At 36.0% G+C, this 25,809-nt stretch overlaps 1 protein-coding gene across 1 annotated transcript in view; it reads right to left on the bottom strand.

Moving 5' to 3' along the window:
• Positions 1-25,809, bottom strand: part of LOC104160400 (S phase cyclin A-associated protein in the endoplasmic reticulum-like) — a gene marked incomplete at its 3' end in the record, with an annotated part of 128,296 nt that overhangs the window by 34,109 nt on the left and 68,378 nt on the right. Inside the window, 3 exon segments of the mRNA XM_009698512.1 lie at positions 2,941-3,067; positions 13,252-13,317; positions 17,560-17,696. Of these exon segments, the coding sequence (XP_009696814.1) occupies positions 2,941-3,067; positions 13,252-13,317; positions 17,560-17,696 (330 nt within the window).

The raw sequence follows: 25,809 nt of genomic DNA, 5'->3' as shown, positions 1-25,809 counted from the left end.
TTCGTCCATCAAAGAATGAACACATATAAAATCAGAAGAACTGTGGCAGAAAAACTGCTTCAGCCCTGCAGTTTCAAACATCAGCTCTGCCTCCTTTAAGAGGGTACATAAGTTTTTCTTCCAGCATTGACGGTCCATTTCTGGGAGATCTTAAACTGAGCGTTATCAGATTTATTAAAAGCTTGAAGAGTCCCATATGACAATCTGCCAACATCAGGCCAGGGCCTTCTGGTAACATTTGCATGCATTTTGCTATTGCATCTCTGTGTGTGTTTGTTTTTTTAATATACTTTTAAACAAAGTAGAGGTGAAAGTGAATACAACTTCCTTCCAGCAATTCTGCCAGGAAGGATGAGAGACTATGCACAAAACCCAAGGACTGCATTCCAATAGTCTATAGCACACCCAAACCAGCACCCTAGCAGTATGTGCTGTAGATACATCTTGGGGACCGCACACCAGGCGTATATACCACCATCAGGATTTCTGCCTCCTGCTCAATGTTACTAGCAGAAGGAAGGATACATGACCTGAGGGGTACAAATTTATTTAAAACTGGAACAACACTGTGGTTTATGACTTTACAGTACCTTTTATGTTTGTTTAAAATACATATGAATCACAGGTTGTATGCAACTAATGACCATACTCCATGACAGATCCTCAAAAACTGCACTTCAACTTCCTTACTTCCAAGTACTTTTCTGGCATATGTGACTTTTTTGTGATTCAGGTTTGCATAGATAATACACCTCTATTCTTTAATGCTGTTTTAGCACAGTCATGGAATTTCTAATGAGCTGAATAACTCTTCCTTCTATTGAGAAATTTAATGGTATTTATTTTTCTTATTTATTGTTACCAACAGCAGCTCAGCATTTTATTTCATGGCTTGCAACACAAATCTTCATTTCCCTAGTGAGATCGTATAAATGCATTTTTCAGTCAGTATAAACTATTAACAAACAAACAAAAAATCCAATGTTTCACAGTATGACCAAAAAGAGGGTTTTTTGGATCAATTTTATAATACTTTTGCATGACTTCCTCTGAGTCTGAAGAATTTCTAGTAAGTGGCAAGGATCTATTGTAGTGAACACTGTCCTCCCTCAGGGCAATTCTTTATTCAACCCAGGCCATTAGCAAGGGTAAATCAATGTTATCAGCTCACACACACTGACAGCTTGTGTGGTTCCCACTCCCTCATGCCTCCCTCCACATTATGGTATATTTTTTATGCTCTCCAGGGAAATTCAATTAACAGTGTCAGTCTCCTCCTCTCAGACAATGACTGACAACATCAAGATTCTTTTCACCGCCCATTGACATGTAAGATGTGTCTGCTGATTTCTTGACTCACAAGTTAACAAGAGAATTACTATCTACTTCTATAAATGATTATGTATGATCTATGTCGTAAACACACCGTCACCTATTGAAATCAATCTTTTTTGACCTTATTGATTAGGACACTCGGATATAATAATACTTCTCCAGTGGTAATGTTTTGGAGGTAAAAATTGGAATCAACAACAAAATAATGCATGTCTATTAATACTATCAAATTTATCTTTTAATTCTCCACTGCAGACTCAACAAGCAGTAAAAATGTTGCGAAGAATTAATGATTAACGTTTAGCTGCAACTCATGTCTCATTTAAAAAAATCTCAGAAAACTTCTACTGATGAGATGCTGGGTACACCACCACTTTCCAAAAACAGCTTCCAATAATTATTTAGATAACTTTCAAAATAGATACATCTTTTTATAGCCTTCATCCAACAACACGATTTCTGTATTTTGAAATAAATAACAAATGAATTTTTCAATAATTGATGCAAACACTGTAAAATTTGAAAACGTCACAACTCTTCCCAAAACACTATTCAAGGTGATCAGCAGCTCAAAGTAACTAACAGAATACACATCAGAACCCTATGCATCCCAGTCAGCATTCAGTATTTAAAAGCATATGCTGTTAGAATTGTGTTCCCCATTGACTAAACTGTGAAAAGCATCAAGCAGAGCTCTCATCTTCACAGACACCAACTCTGAACCACAATGATGCAACTCTCTCCTCAGATTTCATTAATTTGGTTTCTCTCAGAACTAATTTTCATGATTTCTTGATTACAGATACGAAAGAGAGGTATTTTGTAATGGTTGGAGAGAGAACAGAACACAATGTTTCAGCTGAAAACTCAAATATCATGGTCCTAATGGAGCAAAAAAATCCGCACTACAAGACACAAAGCACTGTGGCAGCAGACTGACCATGATAAACAGTAAAAAAAGATGCTAATGCTGTACTATCAACCGAAAAACTCAACATTTACCATAAACCAAAACATGCTCTACAAACACAGCACTTTGAAAAAAATATTAAAATAGAAATATCCCATATATATGCACATCATACCTTCATACTCCATCAAAGACCTACCAGCTTTGTTGTACTCTGGGAAAATGCAACAGATTTGTGCTCCTTCAACACTCAGCCATAACACCACAATATGGCGGCTGTGACAGCAGAGCTGGCTCCAATTCTCTCTTCTGTTCTCTGCTAATTGTTTTGGCCCCCTATTGTAAAAGCTGTTTGTGGGTACGCACTATAAACTAGATGACTGAAATGGTCCAGGTTAAAAACAATCCTAATGAAAACACAGTGGAAGTACAGCTTGTCATTATCCAGATGACGTAGCATAAGTCAAGCATGTTTTCAGCACTTCTGCAAAACTGACTATATAAAATCTGATGTCTAAATAAAAGCATCTGCTGCTGCAGTCACCACAGAAAAGTAAAACAGCAGATAATCGCTTGTTACACAGAGTCCTGTGTTCATCAACACGTTTAAAACATTCCCAAATCCAAACTGATGACATTTGAGGGCAACACAGTTTATAGGTTAATCATAAGTTACATAGTAACAATCACGATACCTCTTTTTCCAGAATACGAGAGATCTCTCCTAAAGTCCTGTCCAGAGCAGAAACCTTGTTGTTCCCCAGCGAACAGCTGTCCTGCATTTGGAGGTGCTTTAAAAGGTCTTTTGCTAATCGTTGTAACCTTCAATATTAAACAGAAAATAAAGAGCAGTTAAAGTAAAAACTCTCCTGATCATGTAAACTTTCATCTTTGTAATGCTCCTGGTTTGGCTAAAACAGGACCAATTCTCTTTTCAGTAGATTTTCTTTCAGTTAAGTTCCTTTTAAGCAACTGCACTCTCTGAAGCTGACTACAGGTTTTTCAGGCAGTGCCTGCTTTTAGAGTTGATGGTGCTTAATGTCTGTAGTTGTTGCTGTGGTAGTGGTGGGACTGTTACACAGAAAAGCCTATGGGTGTGCTTGTTCCTGTGGGAATTAGAGTCACTGTGCGCTCTTGGGTGGGTCATGGGTGGGGGCTGTGGAAAAGGGTCATACCTGCAGGAAGCTGTGGGCAGGACAGGTGACCAAGGGCTGATCAATGATGTATTCCATCCCATACACGTGATCCCCAGTATAAAAGTAAGGGATCAGGGGGGTCACGCTCTTTCTTTCATGGCCAGCATCCCTATGGGACTCTGCTCACTCTCCTCCCTCCGATCCCAATCTCTGCATTCCTGAATCCGTTTCCTGGCTACTGCCAAGTCCAGTCCAGGACAGCCTGGTGCCCACCCTGCCACATGAGCAGTGCGAGCCACCGTGACACCCGGTCCTGTGATCAGCACTGGGGAAACTCAACTTTGGGTTTGTATCTTTTTATTTCTATTAGTAGTAGAATTAATATCAATATTGTTCTACATTGTTCTTGTTTTATTAAAGTAGTTTTGATTTTCCAGCCCATCAGTCTTTCTCCCTTTTCTCCTCTCCTTCCCATTCTGGGAAAGGAAGGGATTAATAGAGAGCGTCTGCCATCCCTTTTAAGTGCCAGCCCAGCCTTAAAGGGGACAGTAATGAAACTCTCCTAACTAAGTTTCAATAAAGCAATCATAAAAATCTGAGTAAAAGTATTATCATCATCTATACTGAACAGCATGTAAAATATGCAATACAGCAAGGAGATACAGTCAGCTTAGAGTGTCTGACATTTCACTATCTACTTTTTCAGGGAAATGGCATAGAAGTAGTGTGAACAGTAGAGCCATAAAGGTGCTTCTTCACTAGCTACACGTTCGTTGCTGTCGTGGTTCAAGAGTTAATTTCCCTATTCTCCCTCCGCAGTTTACCCTGCTAGCTTTTGCCATCTTCATCTTCAACATGGTTTCATCCTACTTTTCTTCCATCATTCAATCCTTTCCACCCACTTAGCCGAGTAGTTCACTCTTGAGATGAGTAAGGGAAATAGAACAGCAGACTACTTGGCTAATTTCTTATAGGTATCATAAAAGAAATGGCTCTTTAAGGTTATGTGAGTAAGTGAAAAGTAGTGACTTTGCAGACTGCCTCAGAAAGGGCATTTTACTAATGAGGGTCAGTAATAAAGCCAAAATGCAGAGGTGGGAGTGATGTAGAGACACGTGGGTTAGGATTCATTTCTATTTCACACATCTACATCTGGGCTATTCACTTATGCTCTCCTGCTAGGCAGCAAGGAGAAATATGCAGTTCCAAGGCACCATTCATCTCATCCTAAGGTCTAAAATAAAGCCGTCAAAACACAGTCATCATTTATCCTTCTTTGCCTTGAATGTGATGTCAGTAGCTAGCTCAGATGTAGACTTCTACATCTGTAGATGCATTAAGACAGATGATACAAATGCTGATCCAAGTCCCTTAACTGGAGACTGAGAGAAGTAGGGAGGAAGTATCATTCAGTACTTGCCATGTATTTGTAAATCATTACCTTAATATCTGCTACTGGCTGCTCTTAATGACAGGCTCAGTGTTTGGTCGACCTTTGGTTTGATCTGTTGAGCAATCTGTACTGAAAGTGGGATGAAGCTGGTAACTGAGCAGGATGAGTAGGTGAAATACTATTCTGACTAAAAGCAAACATAGCTCTATAGGAAGGAAAAGTGAGGGGAAGAGTATCAATCCTTATCATAAAATTGGAGATCATCAGTGTAAAAGGCCCAGAAAGCATTCACAAAGTGACCACAGAGTAATGGCAAAGAGAAAATTACATTTACTAGTCTCCCAGAGGTGAGAAAGGAGAGGGAATGGCTGAGGAATGTACTACAATAGCCACATGTATATATAAAAAAAAATCTGAATATTCATTCGGGTCAAGAACAGAGCGTTTTCACTTAAACAACAGGAAACAGGTTCTCTGTACCTTTTCTTTGAAAAAATGAAGAGCTTTGTTAAAAGCTTTCAAAAGACTCTGAAAATACATAAATGTTTTTAAAATACAAATAAAAATGATTTGCAGAATTTTGAGTCTTGGACTTCCGACCATCTGGCCAGCTGAATCCACTAATATTCAGCCATGATTTTTCTATGACAAGAAAAATAAAGGGAGATTATGTCCTGACGAAGTTTTCTGCACTGCTATTTTCTCTGTGGAAAATGAGATTGGAGGAAACCTCTGTCTAACTCAGTAAGCCACGAGCTAAACTGGGAAACACAAATAACTGCAGGACTTGGACAGTAAATCAGATGACCACTAATTCTGCACAGCATAAGGAGTGGACTGAAGCACCAATGAAAAGTCGAACGCTGCAGTCCAGAAAGATGATCTAGGAGCAGAGTATTCCAGGTATTCTCATAGAATGCGATTTAGAATGGCTATTGCCTTGGCAATATCTTAGCACATGAAGCAAAAAATACTTCCTCTCTTCAAAAACACTATCTGAATCCCACGATTAAAGCATATAGAAAGTACTGATAAAACCCACCACATGATATTTTAACTTCATGTGACAGAAGACAGCAAGATGGGTTTCCATTTGCTTCATTTAACATCAGAGGAATGGAATTCAACCAGGATTAACCACAGAGGCTAAAGAAAGGGACTTTCCTAATCTACATCAGGCATCAGCACACAAAACGTGTGATGTGTATCAAAACACTGCTCACAAGGACTCAATTAGAAAATAATCATATTACATTGTAACTTCTGTTGATAAATTCCCTTTCATTCTCTTCAGTCTATAAAGATGCTATGTAAGTTAAACGTAACATTCAGTTACTGTCCTCAGTTTCCAAAAAAAAAGCCAAACCTGTACAACACGTTAACTCCTCAGGAAAAGCTTCCAGCTTTCCACGACTTCTAGAAGTCTTTGTGGACACTTTTACCAAAACTCAAACTTTCTAAGTGTGTGTTCGGCGTCATACAGTAAGAAACATGAAGAATACCTTTTCGGTTCTGCCACTTTAAAGAATTACCTCTTATATCTTCATATCCTACTGTATGTATTTGGTCTTTTGCCAAAAAAAGGTAATGTGTGCTATGTGATCACATGGGGAAGAGAAGGAAAATAAAAAACTCCCTCCTCCCACCAAGTGAACCTTGAGGAAATTATTTTAACTTAATATCCTTTATACTGACTTCTTGGCAGTGTCAGAGAAATAAGAATAATTTCAGGACTGTTTCAAAGTACTAGAAATGTATGCAAGATGACTTGTGCTTGGGTATAGAATTTATCATTGCTATGAACAGATTTGGAAAGAGAGAACTCTTTGTACATATTGTACTCCTTGTACACTCTTTGTATGCACTGTGGATTAATAGAGCATAGTATCAACACCTCACTCAGTGACTATGTGGAAATAACTCTTGAATCTGAATCCAAACATTTCAAGACAATTATTTAATCTTCCTTCTGTTGCCCAATTTGCATTCCTCCAATGCTTACTATGCCATACAGGCAATTACAAATAACTGAAAATTTACTGGGTTAAATAAAAGGGAAAGTTAATGTTACTGTCTTTTTATCTAAAGTTATTTAGATCTCACTAATCAAGATTTTAGTACTGCCCACAAACAGATAATTCAGAATGCAGAAGAAATATCAGAAAGGACATATGGCACTGATTGGTCTTGGAACATTACTGTAATGTAAATTTTAATAAATAGTATGTTCAGCAAATACAAATACATTATCTGATCTTTTTGCACTGTAAATGGGAAAATGAGGGATATGCATATTAAAGCTTTATACAGCAAATATATAAACAAAATTAAAATGAATTATTGTATGAATTAAGGCTTTCTTTTTAGCGTGGGCTAAATATTTTTAGCAGGTTTAATGTATTTCATAGGCTAAAGGAAAAAGATCTGTTAATATTTATAGGCCACATTTCATCTGTAGAAAAAAAGCCCTGAAATAGTAACATCGATGTATTTCAGCACTTCCACATTTAAATCCTTGATTTCTTGGCTACACACTGAACGTATGCAAGGGAGGATTAGTACGACTGGGCAGACTGCTGGATTCTGTGCAGTTCCTGTACTGAAGGAGCAGCTCCTCCTCCCGTATGTTCCCGCTGAGGGCGGCCAGATGCCAGCCGGACACACAGCCCCAATTCTTCCCGACGTAGCCTGTGCCTACAGAGAACTGAGAAAGTCTGTGGCAGTTCCTGCCCAGCCCCAAATGGACTTACGCTGTATCCTCTTAAAGCCATACAGCCCCTACACTATTCTGTACTGCCTGCAGTTTGACCCCCACAGTAAAATTAATATACATGGTAGTACATGTGGCATACTCCGATCGCTTTAGGTGCACAATGCAGAACACCATTCTACATCTTGACGTGGTCTCAAACGCTGCCAGACACCAAACATCTAAGTCTGCGGCCTCACACACCTTCCTTAGTTTTTGAAATGGAAGCTATCTGAAAAATGATGAAAAATTTTTATAAAGATTTTCTGAATTTATTTGAATTCCTGTAAGACTGCTCTAGCAACTCTCTGGAGATGCAATCTATTGTCCACCATATCATAAAGCAGGTATTTATCTTTTTTTACAGTTTAATTGAATTTTATTTTATTTATACTTCAGCTCTTGTATAGTTCACAGCCGTTTGGAAACAAAATTTTGCACAAGTACTTCCAGCTTCAGAGATTATCTGATTATTTTTTTTTCCCAGTAATCAGTATTTTGGTATAATATCTTATAACTGGCCTGATTGGACCCTTGCCTACTACACTAAGAAAACTTACAAGGTAAGTTTATCTTGTGAAAGCTCTGATACACCATAATGAAAATAAGAAAGAACTGTATTGTTAAAGGCATTTAGCTTCGGGCCTCTGCAAGAACAAACTTCACACTACATTCCCATCTCTTCTCCAGCAGACTCTTATAGGAAAGAATTTTTCATTTCCTAACTCTCCTCTTTTTGTGCTGCAGTCCTTTTTCAGGATAATAGTGGTTCCCATTTCCATACTATCTGAAATGTCCCTTTACACAGTTTAAAAAAAAAAAAAAAGGTTAAAAAAAAGTGAAAAGAACAATTCCTTCTTGCATGAGGAGAGACTGGCTAAAGTATTAGACTAGGGGGTTATTTTTTTTTCCCTGCAATCCTGCTAACTCCCTTTAATGCACATGGCAACCTTTCACTACCTTAGTTTCCCTGCTTGTATTAAAGGATAACAATCACACTTTGCTACCTGCAGATTGCTTTGACACTGAAATATATGGCCTTTGGATTAGAAGATACTAAATAGATACAAATAACACTCTAATTTTGTGAAAATGTTTTCCTTCCTTTTTAAAAACATGCTCTAATGGACACCCAAGAACACTGCAAACAGAAAGAACCATCAATAACACACCTTTTGACAGGCAAACTTAACAGACGGGACACTAAATAAGTACATTCAGATCAGTTCCCAGAGAATACGAATTAATATTACAAATCCATCAAGAGTCCACTAGCATTTATAAAACTACCTAAGTGCCATCAAGTGACCAACGAGTTAATGCACAGTGGAAAAAGGCCAGGAGCAACAGGTGAGAATGTCCATAGTCCTTTTCCTTGAAAGTCTCTCTCGCCACATGAAATAGTTCAGAGAGCTAAATACCTACCAAACAAGGCAGTATTTAGAACTGTCATGTGTGTCCCCCTGCCCATTAAGGGACACAATTTTTTTTTAATAGATACTAACAGGAAAAAAAAAATCTGTTCCAGACTTCTTCTAAAACTCTTGTTTCTAAAAAAGAGCTACTTAGAGCCATTTACAATCCCACTCAGGAATCAGATTCAGCACTCTGAAACTGGAAAAGGTGTACATACCATGTCTATCAAAGCAGGATAAACCCTGTCTGCTTATTGATATTAGTGCATTACCAATGTAAAGCTTAGAAAGCACTTGGACCAGTGCCACCTTAGTGCAAAAGGTTTTATAAATCTGCAAACCTTAAGCTAATAAGAACTACTGAAACAATCTATCAGTTGCAGTAGGAAATCAGTTGTCTCATAATATTAAGGTGGCTTAATCTTAAAGGTGATCTAAAAAGGCTTTTTACCTGCCAAAGACTAATTCTGGGTTCTGTCTTTCCTCTGTAACAACTGACAACATGACTAAGAACTAAAATCAGATAAGAAATTGCATTCCATAAATTGTTTTAGTTGTTTGCAAAGACACTATCAATGTCAGAGGAGCGAGTAAAGAAATGTGGCATAAGCAAGTAAGCAAAAAATAAAATTCTATTTAATGATTTCATTCTAAATCACATTTGCTTCTGTTAAGCAAATAAACAAACCTACTGATTCTGTTGCATTCTAAATGGAATTTAAATAATTTTTTTTTTTCATTTTTAAATTCCACAGCCCACTAAGTTAAAAAGTATTTTCTACTCATCACTATACTGCCACTCCGATTTGAATACCTCAAACCTTCCTTTGGGATAAACAAAAAGTATTGGCCTTTGTTTTGACACAAAGAACAAATTTAGCACTCTCAGTTTGTACCCCCTTTGTTCTGTGATACGATTTTTCTCAATAACTTTAGAGATCTCCTGAGAGCTGTTAAGACTCCTAGTATTGGCAAGACTTTGCTCTTTCTCTCAGCCAGGTACAGTAGCAGTTAATATTAGCTCATAGTACAGTACACTGTGTTCTGGCTAAAAAGGCAATAGTCTAACTATTTTCATAGCTTCTCAATGTAATAATGTTTCAATGGAGATCTACTACTGTTTGTTTCTTTCAGCTGATTCTTCTTCCTACTGTTCTTGGTTAAGTAGGATAATGTACTTAGTTCTGTTAAAAAGATGTCTTCCTATTAATTTTTCCTGTATTAAGAATATGTTTCTCCATGTAAACAGATATGGCCTGGGCTAAAACTCTTGCCTCATGAAATTTCTCGCCCTCTCTCTTACAGAAAGATAAAAGCACCCTTCCCTATCCTTCTTCCACTTTGTATTATGTATTGTGTAAAGTAAACAAATTTTAACAGAAATGAACTGGGCTTCTCGTTGACTCATAGACAGTTCTCTCTTTCTTCTTAAAAAGTCAGTTCAGACTTGAGCTCCCACTCTCACTCCACTGATTTCAAAGAAGTTCGCAAACATTTAAGCCCTCATAGTAGGTAAAAAGTTATGTAATTTTGGAAATAACAACAACTATGATACTGAAATTCTGTTTTCAAAATTTAGATGTAGGTATCTGCTAAATCACTAGGTTTCTACATAAAGACTGTAAAAAAAATCTCCCAGAAGATCTGTGATGAAAGTGAGCTACACAGTGGCCATCATGCTAGTTCACATCTAAAAGGGTACAGCCCCAACGGAGGCAACAAAGGAAGAAAATAAGAAAGTAGATGGAACAGAAGATTCTGCTTGAAAGCATACTAGCATTTCATTAAGTAAAGAGAAATGAAAACTGTAAATTCAGGATGAGTCAACATTACAAAAAAAAAATATTTAAAAAATCCGAGTTTCTGTTGCACTGCAATTGAGACACAACTGACCAAATTACATCACTGATAAACAGAAGTCAGAAGGAAACTGAAGTGGAAGCACTACAGTTTACTATTATTTTCAGAGTCACTCAAACGCACCCAATTCTACTTTCTGACAACTAGACCCTAATTTTTTCTTTCCGGTAGCAAAGAAAAGCAAAACAGAGAAGCTACAAATCTAGAAGTCTTAATCTGCCATGAAATTAATCTTGAAAACTGAAGTCCTGATTACTAAGAAACAAAGTCAACAACAGAACCTTCCTCCCCAATGTGTTTATGCAGGTGTGCCATCTGGTGGAGATGTTTCATTTTCTTAGGTCAAACATCAGTGACGGATTTTTATTATTTTAAAATACAAACTAAGATTCAGAAGCAGGTTTTCAAACTATTGAAAAGACTATGTAAAACACATTGTGTACCAGCTAGTTGTATACACAATCAAGGAAGCCTAACAGCAATGATCTGAACATCTTAACCAAAAAAATGCTACCTTCAAGTATATCAGCAATTTATGAGTGATGGAAGCAACCACGAAACATACAGGATCTGGTACAGGTTATTACCTCAGTGTGAAGACAAATTACCTCAATCTAGAAAGTCGTTGTAATTTTAGGTTGAAAGTTTTTGAATCCAACTGTTGAGACACCACAGCCTCTTGACTGACCTGCTACAGACTTCATGAGCACAACTATAAGAAAGGCATACCATCTGCCCACTACCCTGTTTAAGAGCAAACTGTAAATGCATGTCTCAGGAAAATTAAGAACACGGCAAGCATTATTAAGCCTCTTTACTAATCTGTTTCTTTCTTAATTTTCAGTTCAGAAATCTCTTGGGCTAGATGTAGTTTCCTAGAACCCCAGTAATGCAGGTAAATTGCTGGCATCTGCGTCATTTTTGTCAACGAGTTCTATACATCTAATTGCACACCGCATTAAGAACCACTGCCTTCGGTTTCTTTGGAACCTGGCTCCGTCTTCATTCTGTGCTCCCTCATTCTGGTACCAGGATGGACTATAAATAATGAACATCCATCTTTTCCATGCCATTTATAACCATGTAGATCTCTGTAACATATCCCCATTAAAATTTCCTCCCATTATCACATTTTTCTCCAGAATGAGAAGTACTAGTTTACTTAATCCCTAATACAGAAGTTATACCAGAAATCATTACCAATTTCCTTTCCTGCCTTCACTGAACCTTTAACATTCCTAGCATATCCTTTCTGACATGAAGAACCAGAACTACACATAGTATTCAAGAGATGTAGATGACCAAGGCATTTGTACATAATGACATTCTTTGTTCTGTTTTTTCTCCTGTCTAAATAATTTTAAGAAAGGATTTCCTTTAACTGCTAAGAGTATTGAGATGGTATTTACTTGGAAGTACCTATCACTTCTGCAAATTCAAAGCCCATACATTGTACATGAAGATATAATTGAGTTCTGCCTTTCCCCTCCATTCTGCAGCACTTAACATACACTGGATTTCACCTGCCTGCCATTTTACTGCCAAGTCACTCTCTGCAAAATTATCATTCAGTATCAGCTGTTGTCCCTACTAGCCTGAATATCTTTGCATCATCATAATCAAACTGTGTCACCTCACTGCTTGCCCTCTTTTTCCAAGTCACTTGTGAATATGTTGAACATCACACAACTGCAGAACTCTACTGGTAACCTCCCTATTGTGCAAGGACTGATCACCAACTCCACTTCTTTTCAAATTCTTAACTGATTTCCACTTACACTACAGCTATACAGTTTCTTTTAAAATCTTTGGTGATAGACTGTATCAAAAGCTTTTTGGAAATACAAATATTCTGCACCATTTGCCAACCAGTTTCAATGGCATCAGAAAGCAACAGCTGAGCAATTTTCAGTTTCAAACAAAGGAGGAGGAATTTGTCAGTGTTAACAGGTCTTGTTTTAATCTCACCATCCAACTGTCTTCATCTGTGCATTATCCTAGACAATAAAAAGGCCTATTCTTTAAAAAGCTCAATGCCAGATTAAGACATCTGTGCATTAAAATAGCTGTGCTTTCACCATACGAACCTTTGTTTCTGACCAAATGGAGGTCAAACATAAGATTTTCAGTCCCACAATTCCAGTGCTGAATTTTCACCATCAGTCTTGAAGTACAAAGTGGAACTTCTTGTTTCCAGGTAATAAAAGGATAAGCATATTCTCTTTACTCTTGCATCTTACATGGTTTAAGATACACAGTGCCTTCAGAAAAAACTGCATTTATAAGGTCTGACCTTTTGTATTAGAAACTGATCTGTAATTCAAGACTGCAATATGCCCCATATTGAGTGGGAACCTTACCACACTTGCTCCACTGAAAATTTCAGAAGCATTTCTGCTATAGACAGGGGGAAAAAAAGTGTATGTCTAAAATACATAAAGTTAAATGCTTACTTGGCTTTAAATGGGGAATCAGAGACAGCACTTTTTGTTTCCATCAAACTCTCATATTCCTTTGCCCTGGAGGAGAAGATATTCATTATTATTGACTATTGTCTAAAATATACAGTATGTAATATCAGCAAGGTAATTCTAACCTTTGGGGTTTTTCTATTTCACAGTAACACACATCATTTCTGTCAATTCTGCCATGTCATAATCCATACTGATGTTTAACTATTGGCCATTAACAATTTATGATTAACACTACTACTTTAGAATAACGTCAGTACACAAATGGTGTATTTAAGTTGATTTTCCAAATGGTCGAAAATTGTACAAGTGATATATACAACTGCAGTAACCTATTGCTTATTATAAAATTATCTCTTTCACCTGCTGAAAATATTAGTAATTTAGACATGTAGTGCAGATCAGAAGATCACTATATCACAGAAATTATAATTAACATATAAATATTTTGTTATATTTACAGGTACACAAGTATTTTTTATGTAACTACTGATTGTATTGTAACATAATGACCCTTGTTAGGCATACAGCATAGAAACAAATATCTCTACAAATGACTGTTTTACTGTTGGAAACACAAAGCTCTTTAGTCCCTTAAAAGTGTTATTTACACTGGCCATATGCCAAAAAGTAGGAAGAGAGAGACGAGACTTTTTTCCACTGCTTGTTTTGACTCCAGCCAGCCTGTGCCAACAGGTGAAAGTCATGACCAGCTCATTAACCAAAACAGGATTCACAGTGGTAAACCTGTAACCTTTTCTTAACATACACACACAAAGTAAAACTAACCCAGACACTACAGTGATGCAGAAAAATTCAATTCTCAGAGACAGAGCCCTGTGGCAAAGAAACATCCAGCAGACAGTAAAAGCATTTAGCTGTTAAAAAGATCTGATCTGTTAAAATTGCTCTTTCTATTATCATTCTGAAATGAAGACTTCACAGATGCAACATGGATCTCCAGGGACTTCAGGGAGACCTGCTGGTCAAGCCTCTTGAGGTTGTGTTCTCAGATGAACAAGGGACTTGTTCATGGCTTGGAAAAGTGTTAAAAAAAAAAAATAATGTACATACATCTGAAGGAAAGTTAAGTGGCATGCTGGACTAAATCTGTGATTAGGTATGGGATCTGTCTGTCTCTACCAAGAGCAGCCGTAACTCCCAGAGGAAAGTGCCAAAAGCTCCTCAGGACAGAAGTAGAAAAAAATCTGCCTCTGGGCAACCTTCACCCATAAAAATGGTGTTTCCTATTAATTTTCAAGGTATTCTGACTATTAATGCTGTCAGTTGACATTCTTGCCAACTTTACAAGTGTCCAATTGTTTTTTCCAAATTTAAGATTTTGACAACAGCTTCCAATGGGAAATGTGTTTCATTGCTTCACTGCAAAAAAAAAATTTTTAGTAAAGATTTAATTCCTATCGTTTCTCTCAGACACACATACTAAATGTTTCTTTAAATTTTCTGTTCACCCAAGTGGATCAAGTTTTCCAAAGATACCCAAATTTTCCCTTAGCTTGCTTAACCTATACAACTTATGCTACATGCAAATATTGTTATATTACCACTAGCTTTGATTTGTGGATCATTAATAAAGCTATTAATCACAACTGAATTTAGTATTAAACATGAAGGTGAGATTCCTTTATTAACCTTTTGCCTTCTTTCCTGCCTCTTAGCCAGAAACAACACATTTCAGCTTCAAGTTTTGTACAGACAAGTCAGTCAAACATGAATAATCACCTAAAATAAAATGAAAAAAATCACCTAAATGAACATGACTGGAGTGCTTTAAATCCATTGCAAAACATCTCAACTGTATATACTTCCTAACTGGCAACTACACCTCTATTGCTTGAGGTTAGCTTTCATCAAGCCTCCTTTCACCATGTGGGTATCAAAGTATTCTTCTGCTAGCAGCACATGTATGTTAACCTGAGATAATTTACTTAGCTATATATCAGTTGTTACTACAGCACCAGTTTAATGGCTTAGGGTTATAAATATAATTAATAAGACTAACAAAACTTCTCAACAAATCTAATAACCCATTGATCACAATTTGTCCTCTCATTCACCTCTGCCCTTCATTGCTTTGATATTGTAATAGTGATTTAAGATCTAGAAACTCAGGAGAGCAACAGGAACCTATTTGGATGTAGTTACTTATTTTTTTCCAAGTTTAAAATATAGTAGCTTCCTAGAAACTGAAATGAATGTATAGTTTCAAGTCTTGAGGTATAAGGAGGTTTGTTAAAACTATTTCCTTTTCTAGAGAAGAGGAATAGCTGCAAATACATACTAAAACATGGTTTGTAGATAATCTGCTAACACCTATGAAACTATGTGAATTATCAGTATCAAATAGTCACCTTCAACCCATCCTCAATAAACTGATTATTAAGTACTTTAACTACATATTCCACCTAAGTTTTGAGTTGATTTTGAGCAGTAAACTCCCAGCCATCTGGTGGTAGTACTGTCCAGGTTGTCTGGCAGAAACATAGTAGACATTATACCTAAACTATTTAATTTAGTATTTCATATCATAATTCTGAGGTTATTGCTTTAATTGCTTTAGCCACATAATCTAAGATAATCCTCTTTCATTTTCTGAACATATAAAACCTCCCCATCTCACCAGTAATAAGCTTACATGCACGAGCATCCAGGCAGTATTTGTCATTACTATGCCTATCACTATTACTCAGGCATCAATTATACTAACTATAGAAGACTGGCAAGACTTGCACGGCTAAAATTAATTTCCCAAATGGATTTTTTTTTTCCTCATCATTTTTTTTGTTTGAAATTCCATGGAACAACCTTTGCTTCATATTGCTACTGGACATTTTTATTAGTAAGTCTTTTGCATTAACATTAGAAAACTCATGGTGAAATCTTCAATTTAACTCTCAGTTATCTTCAAGGACAGCAATCCCACTGAAAAGCTTAGTCACCCTTTAACACTAAAAAAAAGCCTAATGAACATGAATTTCATGTCTCACAAATATAATTCCTCTTAGATTTTGAAACTTTCACTGCATTTTTCAAGAGTGTATCACCTTTGTAAAATGATGCTCCTTTATTACTGTTTTAATTATAACTTTCAATGACAAATATGCCGACTCATCCAGCAGTCTGACACGTAAGAATTCAAAATGTTCTATCAAAGTTTTTCAAATATTAGTGCCAATAACAAATTATTATTTGAGCTTGTATTCCTAGGTCTGACAAATCTTTGACTAAACTCAACAGAAGCAGCTCTTGAGAAAGTATTAAAATTGGACCCAGTAACTCCATTAAACAAACAGGTAATACGAATAACTCTACACCCTGAGCAAGTAGAAATCTGGAAGAATATGTTATCCAGTTTCAACAGCATGTTCTAATTTCGTGTGCAGATAGTGCATTTGCTTATCCAAAGAGGAAAATAATCAGAAACAGTAATACATTGTAAAAGTACTATGCTTCTGAAGACTATGTGCCATTATTAGCACTATTATGAGTTAATAAAACATCTCATTTTTACTGTAGCTCTAAAAAACCATTCAGGTGTTTTTCTCTTATTTGTAACCCTTTTCACTTAAAAACAAGGCAGAGCAAATACAAAACAATGACTCCTGCCTTCTGAGAAGTTTTTTTAGAGATAAATGCAAAAATACATTATAATATTCAGTTAAGTATTAACCTCAGCTGGGGACCATTCAGCTATAAACTCACACTGCCAGTTCACGACATAATGACGTCCTGCATATCATACTGATTTGCAGATGTCACTTTTTAGACTAATAACAAATTGCAGGTCTGACAACTCACTTTCCATTTTAAGATATTTTTAACTTTCTTTTTGTTGTGACAGGCAACAAAAAATGATTAAATTTAGTCATGGGATTTGACACCACAGCTGGCTGACTTCTATTTGTTGATTACTATTGATTTTCTTTGATACTTCATTTAAAAATCAATAGCTAAAAAGAAAAATAGGCATGGTTTACACAAATTTAAACACGCTATTGTATGCTAGAGGAGGCTACAGTTTTGGCAGGGCACTGGCATCCAATTATGAGAAAAGCTCTTAACAGGTGAAACCAAGGGCTCCAGATCGATACTCAGTTTTCTTTCTCAATCAGAGAAAGTGGCCATAAATTAGGCTCATCAGTGTTATTTTCAAGACACTCCCAAAGCAAATAATTTTAATTTTTTTCAGCCTTCCACTGCACTCATACTAAAGGACAAAAGGTAAAGTTTAAAACAAAACTTAAAGAAAAAAAAAAAAAATGTTACTACCTGGAATTCATTCGTGCCTTTAGCTTTTTGGCTTTCTTTTTAGTTTTTTGTTTCTCCTCTCCATCTTTTAATGGTTCCACAGGAACAGAACTCTCAATCACAATATCCACAATGTACTTTTTTAATGACAGGTGCTCCTGCAGAAAATATTGAAATAATATTTAATCTTACAGTATATGATGGAGATTCTATATTATCTTCCCAGGAAACAACAGTGGTAAACATTTAACAAAAGGTTATGAAGAAAAAAATTAAAATAAATTTGGGGAAAGAGATTATTTCGCACCGGAGAAAACACATCATGGGTATTTTGTAAGAAGAGAGAATAATTACTGAGAGAAGTAAAGGAGAATAAATATTGTCCCACATTTTCAAGAAACTGTTACTTAAAAAGTATGAAGTCCAAGTTGACATCCTCTCTCTTCTCCAAGCTTCCTTTCACAGCTACCTGAAAACAACGCCCTGCCCTACCAACATAACTCATTATATTAAATGAACTAATTCCGGTTTATGATTTTAAAATCTAAACTTGTGTCAACTTTTGTTAAAATACATTGAAACCATTCACTACTTACAATGTTATCACTTATTGATGGGAATATTACTTTTCCTCTCACATTAACAAATTTGCATTTAAGTAAAATATTGGTAAACTCTCAGTTGCCCACAGAAGAAATGCTTTCATTATGAAATAGTACAGTTTTTACATAATGGCACACAAGAAAAAGGAAGGTGGTTACACCATGTGATTTTAAATCAATGCTTTGTTTCCAGACTTTTAAAAAACATTACCAAAAAATTTCCCATTTCCTCAGAGGTACTTTCAGTGAAAGTATAGTCTACCCCAATACGGTTCAAGGTCTACATTTAAAATAAGTATTTACCATTTAGAGATGAATAACAAAGCTATTCCCCTAAAGTTGTTCTCAATTTTGATTGAGTTACGCCTTCCATGAACGTACATGTAGGCGCTTGTAAGAATTCCAGTGACCAGTAGACTATCCAGAAACTACATAGGCAAACAAAACCTCTCAAAAAAACCCCCAAAACCCAAAACCAAACAACCCCCCCAAACTCCACAGCTGCTAAACTGTTGACTACCTTGTTTTTCCTTAGTTTTCTCAAGTTAGAAATGTACTCTAAGTAATCTATGCAGCAAGTTAGGTTTCAACAACCAAGGAGGATTTCTACTCGACTGCCCCTTCTAAACTTAGTTTTCAATTAAAATGTGCATTACTGAATCTAACCTCTTCCGAACTATCAATGTACTTCAGAGCCTTCCTTCTCAGTGCAAGAAACTTAAACAAATTTAATTAACACACTTTTTTAAAAGTCAACCACTTAAATCACTACAATGCTCACAATTAGTCTACCTCAGTTTAAAAAATATGTATAACCTGATGATCCGCATGATACTGCAATGTCCTTCTAAGATAACTAGAAACTAACAGACATACTCACACTACTGAAATCTCTCAGACAAATACCTCGATGCAACAAGTGGACACCGTATCTCCATACTACATTATTGCTGCTTTTACTACTGGGCTACAACAACCAATTATTCATTTTTACAAATAACAATAAACAGCTAGTTTAATGCCAGTTATTAGAATATATTTACCCCATTTTTAATATACTGCGGCTTATATTTGGGGTTTTTTTACAGAATACTGAACACATTATGAAGTATGGGTCACCACTGCTTATTAGGATAATTTATCCTTGAAAATTATTAGTGCCACAATCAGATGTGGTTATTCATTCCTTTTTGGTAAGTATCCTTAAAATTCAAAGTAAAAGGTGAAGTGTTAAAAAATTTATAGACAATATTTTCCAGAAAGCAACCTATATGTTTTTTCACTGATTCAGGAAAATATTATGCCTGTTGAAAACAAAATAAATCTCTGTGAAGTTTCCTGGAAAAAGACTATTTAGTTTTTGTAAATCATTGCTGCATGATATAACCTAGCAATATATATTTGGTCAAAACAGTAATTGAAATTTCTATCTTAAATCATATGAATGCAAAATGAATATTGAATTAGACATAAGAAATCAAGCATAATAATCCAAGCAAATTCTAAAAGTAACGCTGAATTTAACTTTGCTACATTGCCCTGTATAACTCCCAATACACCTGAACATTTTTTCCTCAATGTATTGGCCAAATTTTCAAACCATGGATATTGCTATATCCATATGTAATGTAATTCTAACAGCTTTTGTAAGCATTTTTCCTCCCCTTAATATTATCCATTTAATTTTAGCAAGAAGTGCTTAAAGGAAAACTTTCTTAAGGTATCTCAAAAGGCTGTCCCCTTTGAGCACAATTCAGTAGTACAAGACTAGCAAAATACCACAGTTTTTGATGAGTTAGCTCTTAACCAATCTGTAGTAGCACAGAACGTAAGCCACCCCAGTGCTGGTTATGAAACCCCAGTTAATTTTTGTCTCCTCAGACACCCACTTAAATATAGCTCTTCCCTTAAACTTTCCTTTAAAAAATAGAAACCTGGTCATAAGCTGAAACTTCACAGGAAGCTGATGGTTTTGACTTTTTCAATGTTAAGAAAAGAAAGGACATCCTCAGAACAGAGTATGACACTACTCCTACTTTGCTACCAAGCTTCAGGGTACTTAACCTTTGACATTTTGCAGATGCTCAGTTATTTTTAAAAAAAAAAAAAAAAAAAAAGGAATTATTTCAGTGGGATGTGATATGTACATCCCTGCTTCTCAAACTGACCTAGTACACTCTAGCACTGTAATTTATCATTAGTTTACCTCATGTGTTATGAATGAGATGAAGCACTCGTAATATACAACACTAACAAGGACTATTACTATAGTTCTACATTGTTGTTCAACAATGAAATTGGCTTTTTGGTTCATGACATCTTCAAACTATTTATTATATCCTTCAAAGCAACAGCAGAGCAAAATGAAGTTAACACTGCACTCTGAAATGGTCACCACCTCACAAAAGGGGCAGAACACTTCCATCCAGGTGCAGTCAGCCTGCCATCCTCCTATCCTCCCACCACATGATGGCAACTGCAAACATGGTACCCAACTTCTGCTAGGCAGAAATCAGGGTGACAAAGCCTTGTATCCCCTTTAGCAGACACTCATCTCTTTTTCTTAATCTTATCTGTGGCTTAGCAGATGACTTGAAGAGAACTACAGGGTTCAAAAAGCACATTCATTTATCAGCCTGTGAGGGTCAGAAGAGGTCTTGTTGTCAAAAGCACACAGGATGGTTACAAACCATTCTGTTCACATGAACTCAAGCACCTTTGTGAATGATGTTTCTCAGAGTTCTCAGCTTTCACGTGTGGCAGTTTGGATTAATATCAGGCTTCATACATACAGCTCATTAAAGTAAGACTAGTGTAATAATACCTTGTGTCACAAAAACAATTGCTTTTTGAAGGTACAGATCAAAGTGTAGGATTATCACAGTAGGCAGATCTACACCATTCAGGTGTGAAACCAGTATAACTAATAGCTTGGTACTGAATGATGACTGACATGTGAAGATACCTGCTGCAGTATTATGCTTCAGAGCAGTGTAAAAATATCTATTCCCATGTTTTATTAAGCTCCTACCAGTTATCTGGAAAAAATAAAGATTTTTAAATCCACCGAGCCACACTGAAATACAGTATGTCCAATCCTTTAAATAAATTCATGAGTAATTTTACCTGCACAACTATTAGTTGTGCATACCATAAAAGTAACTGCCGCTAAGTGTATGAAAGCGAGTGAAGCCAGTGTAGTGTTTAGAAAGCAAACTTTCGTCATCCTCTGAATGCTTTTATTTAAGCAGTAACGAAGCTATTCAATTTCAGGGTTTTTTTTATGTCTAATAAAGGTAATGTAGAATAACTGAGTAATCTCGTAATTTCTTCCTGAAAGTCTTTTACTTTTTTTTATACAAGTAAATGCTAAATGCAGTAAGAATTTCTGAGACTAATTTACCCTCTCCATAGAGGCATTCTGGGTTTGTTTTTATGACAATGTGAAGGGACATTACTGGCCTGATTCTGTGCTATGTTGAGTGCATTCTGACCCAAAACCCTCAGATAGTAGCATTATAAATGCAAATCATTATTAAGTAAAGGCTCTTTTCTAACAAATGCTTCTGTTATTAAGATCTGTATTCATACCTACCAAAAATGTTCATTGCACTTTCAGTTTATACACCAGCAACATCCATTTTAGCCACGCATTTTCTCTAAAGCTTTGTTTAAAAGACTTATATTAATACAGTAATTTTGCCAGTTTTGTCTTAACAGAATACTTCTTATCTCATGCTTAAAATAGAGCCAGCTATGATGGTTGTTACATATCAGATTTCTGCCATCATTTTTCATACTTGATAACTCATCCTCTAAGTTGCACAACTGAGATCAACTATGTCACAAAATAAAGTATCAAGATTCACGAAGATGGCAGAATTCTAGCCACAAAGGGCAATTAAGTCTGTACTATGTTGTGATGTGCAGCTGCAGAATATGGAAACAAGAACTGAATGCCAATACATTTCTTCACGACCATCTGTATATATTCCTCTATATATACTTGTATAGCGATGGCTCAGCGATGCATTAGAGTATTTTCTGCTGTTTCCCTCCAGTGTTATTTACATTCATTCACCCAAACTAAAGGTTATTTTTAAAAGTCACAAGGTATACTGTATCTGTTTCTCAGAGGGAGGTTGTCTATAGCTGAAAAAGCTTATGAAGCATAAAAGTAACCTGGTAAACATATACAATTTGATGTTTATGGCATTCTGTATAGACACATATTGTTATTTGACATAGTTGTATAGACCTCTAATAATTTTTATGTAACACTGAAGTCATGTTTAAAACAACCAAAATAAGTTTCCTGTAAAAGTTTCAATACTTCAGTTACAAGCAAGGTGCTAAAAACTAACATTAAATGCACACGTAAAACCACAGCCATCACGAAGCAGACAAGATAGAAATTATATTATTTACAAAAAAAGTCTCTGCTTTTCCTCTCTTCATCCTCAACTGTTCTGACTTAGTCACTGAGAATCCTGAAACTTTCCAAATGCAACACATGGGCCTCATCTACAAATATACAGGAAGTTGAGTTGCCAAAACCACTATAGCTAAAACTAGGCAATAACCAGCAATGACCCTCATGAAGTCACATTCTTGCTGGTTATTGCCTAGTCCCATTCAACTGCCTGAAACAGAAAAACTACTCAGTTAATTTTATATCTTGAAGTTGATAATTTTAGTTGACTAAGCACTTCTTATAACCAAGTTTCTCTCTATACACTGAATTAAACCCCTTTTTCTTACATATTTCTCTTACAAGGATTACAGCATTATTATCAGTATTCTCTGAAATGAAGTAAATTTTTCAGACTCCAGGACAAACATAATTGTCAAATTTTTCCATGAAAAGTGTAGCAAATACTACAAAATGCTGAAATGCTATACAGTTGAGTGTAATCCACTTCAGTTTGGATAAAAAAAAAATAAAATACCATAAACTGAATTCTGAACCTTGGTAATCTATCTAAAATACAACAGCTGGAGAACAGACTTCTTAATTGACACACTCTTCATACAATACCCATTCACAAGACCAATACTCTTGACTAGCTCTCCCCATTTAATGTCCTGATTACAGCAACAACATCCACATATCTGACCCTGACAGACGAAACGTTGGGTACGTAAGTATTTATCAAACCAGAACGCAACTGCGAAATTATTTTCCTACCCAATCTCTTTGACCATGACACTTTTGGCTCTCTGTATTATATACAAGCCACTACTCATTTCACTGCTCAGCAATATTTATAGTAACATTATTAAATTGTGATGCAAAGTGTGCCAAACACAATTCTTCCTAACAAAACTTCCTCATTCTAAAATTAGGAGTGAGCATTAACACAAATACTTATTTCCCTTTCCTTTCTTTTTAAGTAAGCGTTACCTTTTTATGAATTCTGCCTGGGGCAAGACTGCATAGGTTGGACAATATGGCAGTAAAGCATCTGTATTTGCTCAAGCTGAGAAGAAAATCACAGCCTGGTATTTGTTGCTGCAGGGCAGTCATAACTTAAGATCCTCTGTTCTCTCTGTGCGCACGTTGCTCCTTGCTGGCTCTCATGAAGCACAACATTCCTCCTAATACGTAGCAGTAACAGCCAGGGAAGGAAGGCTCTGAAAATCCTCCAGTCTGAAGCTCGTCACTCGCTGGCAGGAGTGGCCAGGATCATCACCTAGTATATTAAGTATTTTCTGCCACTTTCTGGAAGCTCTGGAGGGTCCTGTGCTACCACAAAGCAGCATTGGACTGAAATCCTACTGTCCAGCAACAGCCATGTAAAGGCTTGACCTTTCCAATGTATAGTCTGTTTTATACAGAGTGTGACACAGTGCTTAATTAGCTATGTTTCCATTATGTATAAACTAACCAATTCATATAAGTGGAAAACCTTCCTGGCTATTGGACTTGCACCCAAAAAACAGAGCCAAAATGACTGTCTTGGAATCTGAAAAGTTTATAGGGTTTTTTTCCTCTATTATTTTTCATTTTCATTCCCTTCTGTATTTCTGGATTCTGGCCAGAACTGAAGCAGAAGTGCCAGAATCCCATAAGATTGGTTATTCTTATTATTTTTGTATTCTTTCCAACATTGAATCCCCCAGTTTGGAAAGAAAAGGCATTCTTGTCAGTTTTCTAACCCAATTCTGCAGACCAAGGCAACTTGAAAAATATCTGACTCTAGCTATTTATCTAAATTTGATCTTCAGAACTTCCAAACACTTTTTACTTGTCCTCTCGTATCAGCATTAAAATAATAAATATGAGGAAGATTATAAAGAAATACTTGTAGTAGTTTATGTCACATAATAATTGCTGTCATTCATTTACCATTTTAATAAAAAAAGTCAATAGCAAACTGAGTATTTTGTATAAACGTAAGGTACATAAGGAATATATTCTAGCAAATCAATAGGTAACTATTCTGAAGACTACATATATCTTTTGGATTAACATCTTTACCTGTTTCAAAACAAACAATATCCTGTAACTGCAGAAAATAATTTTAAAATGTTTTCAATATTTATTACCAGTGTCAGGAATAACGGTTTCTTACCTGTATATAATCACTTAAGGGATGTATTTGCCAAATTCTGAGGAGATTTTTAAGGTCCAATTCTAAATCATGTTACCACAGGAATATTTGTTCATGATTTTATTACATGTTTCAACAAAACTCCTTTTATTTTTTTCCACATAGCCTAGGACAGTATTTAATATGGAAAACAGATGCTGAAGCAGACTATGAGTTGTATCAAATGCAAAATTCAATTTTCAACATTATAACCACTGACAGCTTGAAACACAAATGGTCATTAACGCCTAATCATAAAGAGATCAAATGTTTGTGATCAAATACTGTTGTAATACCACAAGTGATGATCCACTCCAAAATACGGAGAAGATTCAAAATATGTAAGGTATTTACTTGTTACCATTAGTAAGAGCTCTTGTAAGTGCTTCATATGTGAAGAAACAGACTATAAAGTAATGGATATTCAGATATTATTTTCTCAAAAATCAAGATTTTAATTATCCACATTTCTATGCTACAATGTACTTTAAAAGATAAGTGCAGAGCATTAAAAAACTTTTATTATTCATCCAAAACTGACGACTGACCTTTCATTGCAAAGGTAGTTTTCCATTTGTTTACTGAATTTAATTTAGATTAAATTTAAGTGAGAGACTAATATTGCTTTTTAGCATGTCCAAACTAAGCACTATTTCTACTAATACTGACTGCACTTTTAGTCACCTTGCTTGTCTATAAATTCAAGAATATGACAGCCTGCCACTAAGATAAATAGCAAATAATATTCTGAATAGTAGGTTCAGATATTTCTTGGGATTTTTAGTATCATTCCTTTTCCCACTTGTGACTCTAAAGTGTGGGAACTGGAGGCAAATTAAAGCTCTTTCTTCCACAAGAATGAGAATTCTGCATACTAGACATGGAAAGCACCACTCTGCAGATTAGGGAAGAAAGTTGGAAGGCACTGACATTATCATCTGGCTGCAAGGGCAAGTAAGAGAAAGGGGGAAATGAGAGTGCAGTTGGCCCTGCCAGCAGTAGTTTTTCTTACTGCCTGTGAATATTCAAGATATCTAAGCCAAAAGGAGGAAGGGTACAGCTGTTGGCAACAATCT

The sequence above is a fragment of the Cariama cristata genome, unplaced genomic scaffold (assembly GCF_000690535.1).
Source record: "Cariama cristata isolate BGI_N322 unplaced genomic scaffold, ASM69053v1 scaffold3274, whole genome shotgun sequence".
NCBI lineage: Eukaryota > Metazoa > Chordata > Aves > Cariamiformes > Cariamidae > Cariama > Cariama cristata.
Note: the sequence above shows the minus strand (reverse complement) of the source record. Positions and strands in the feature narration are given on the sequence as shown.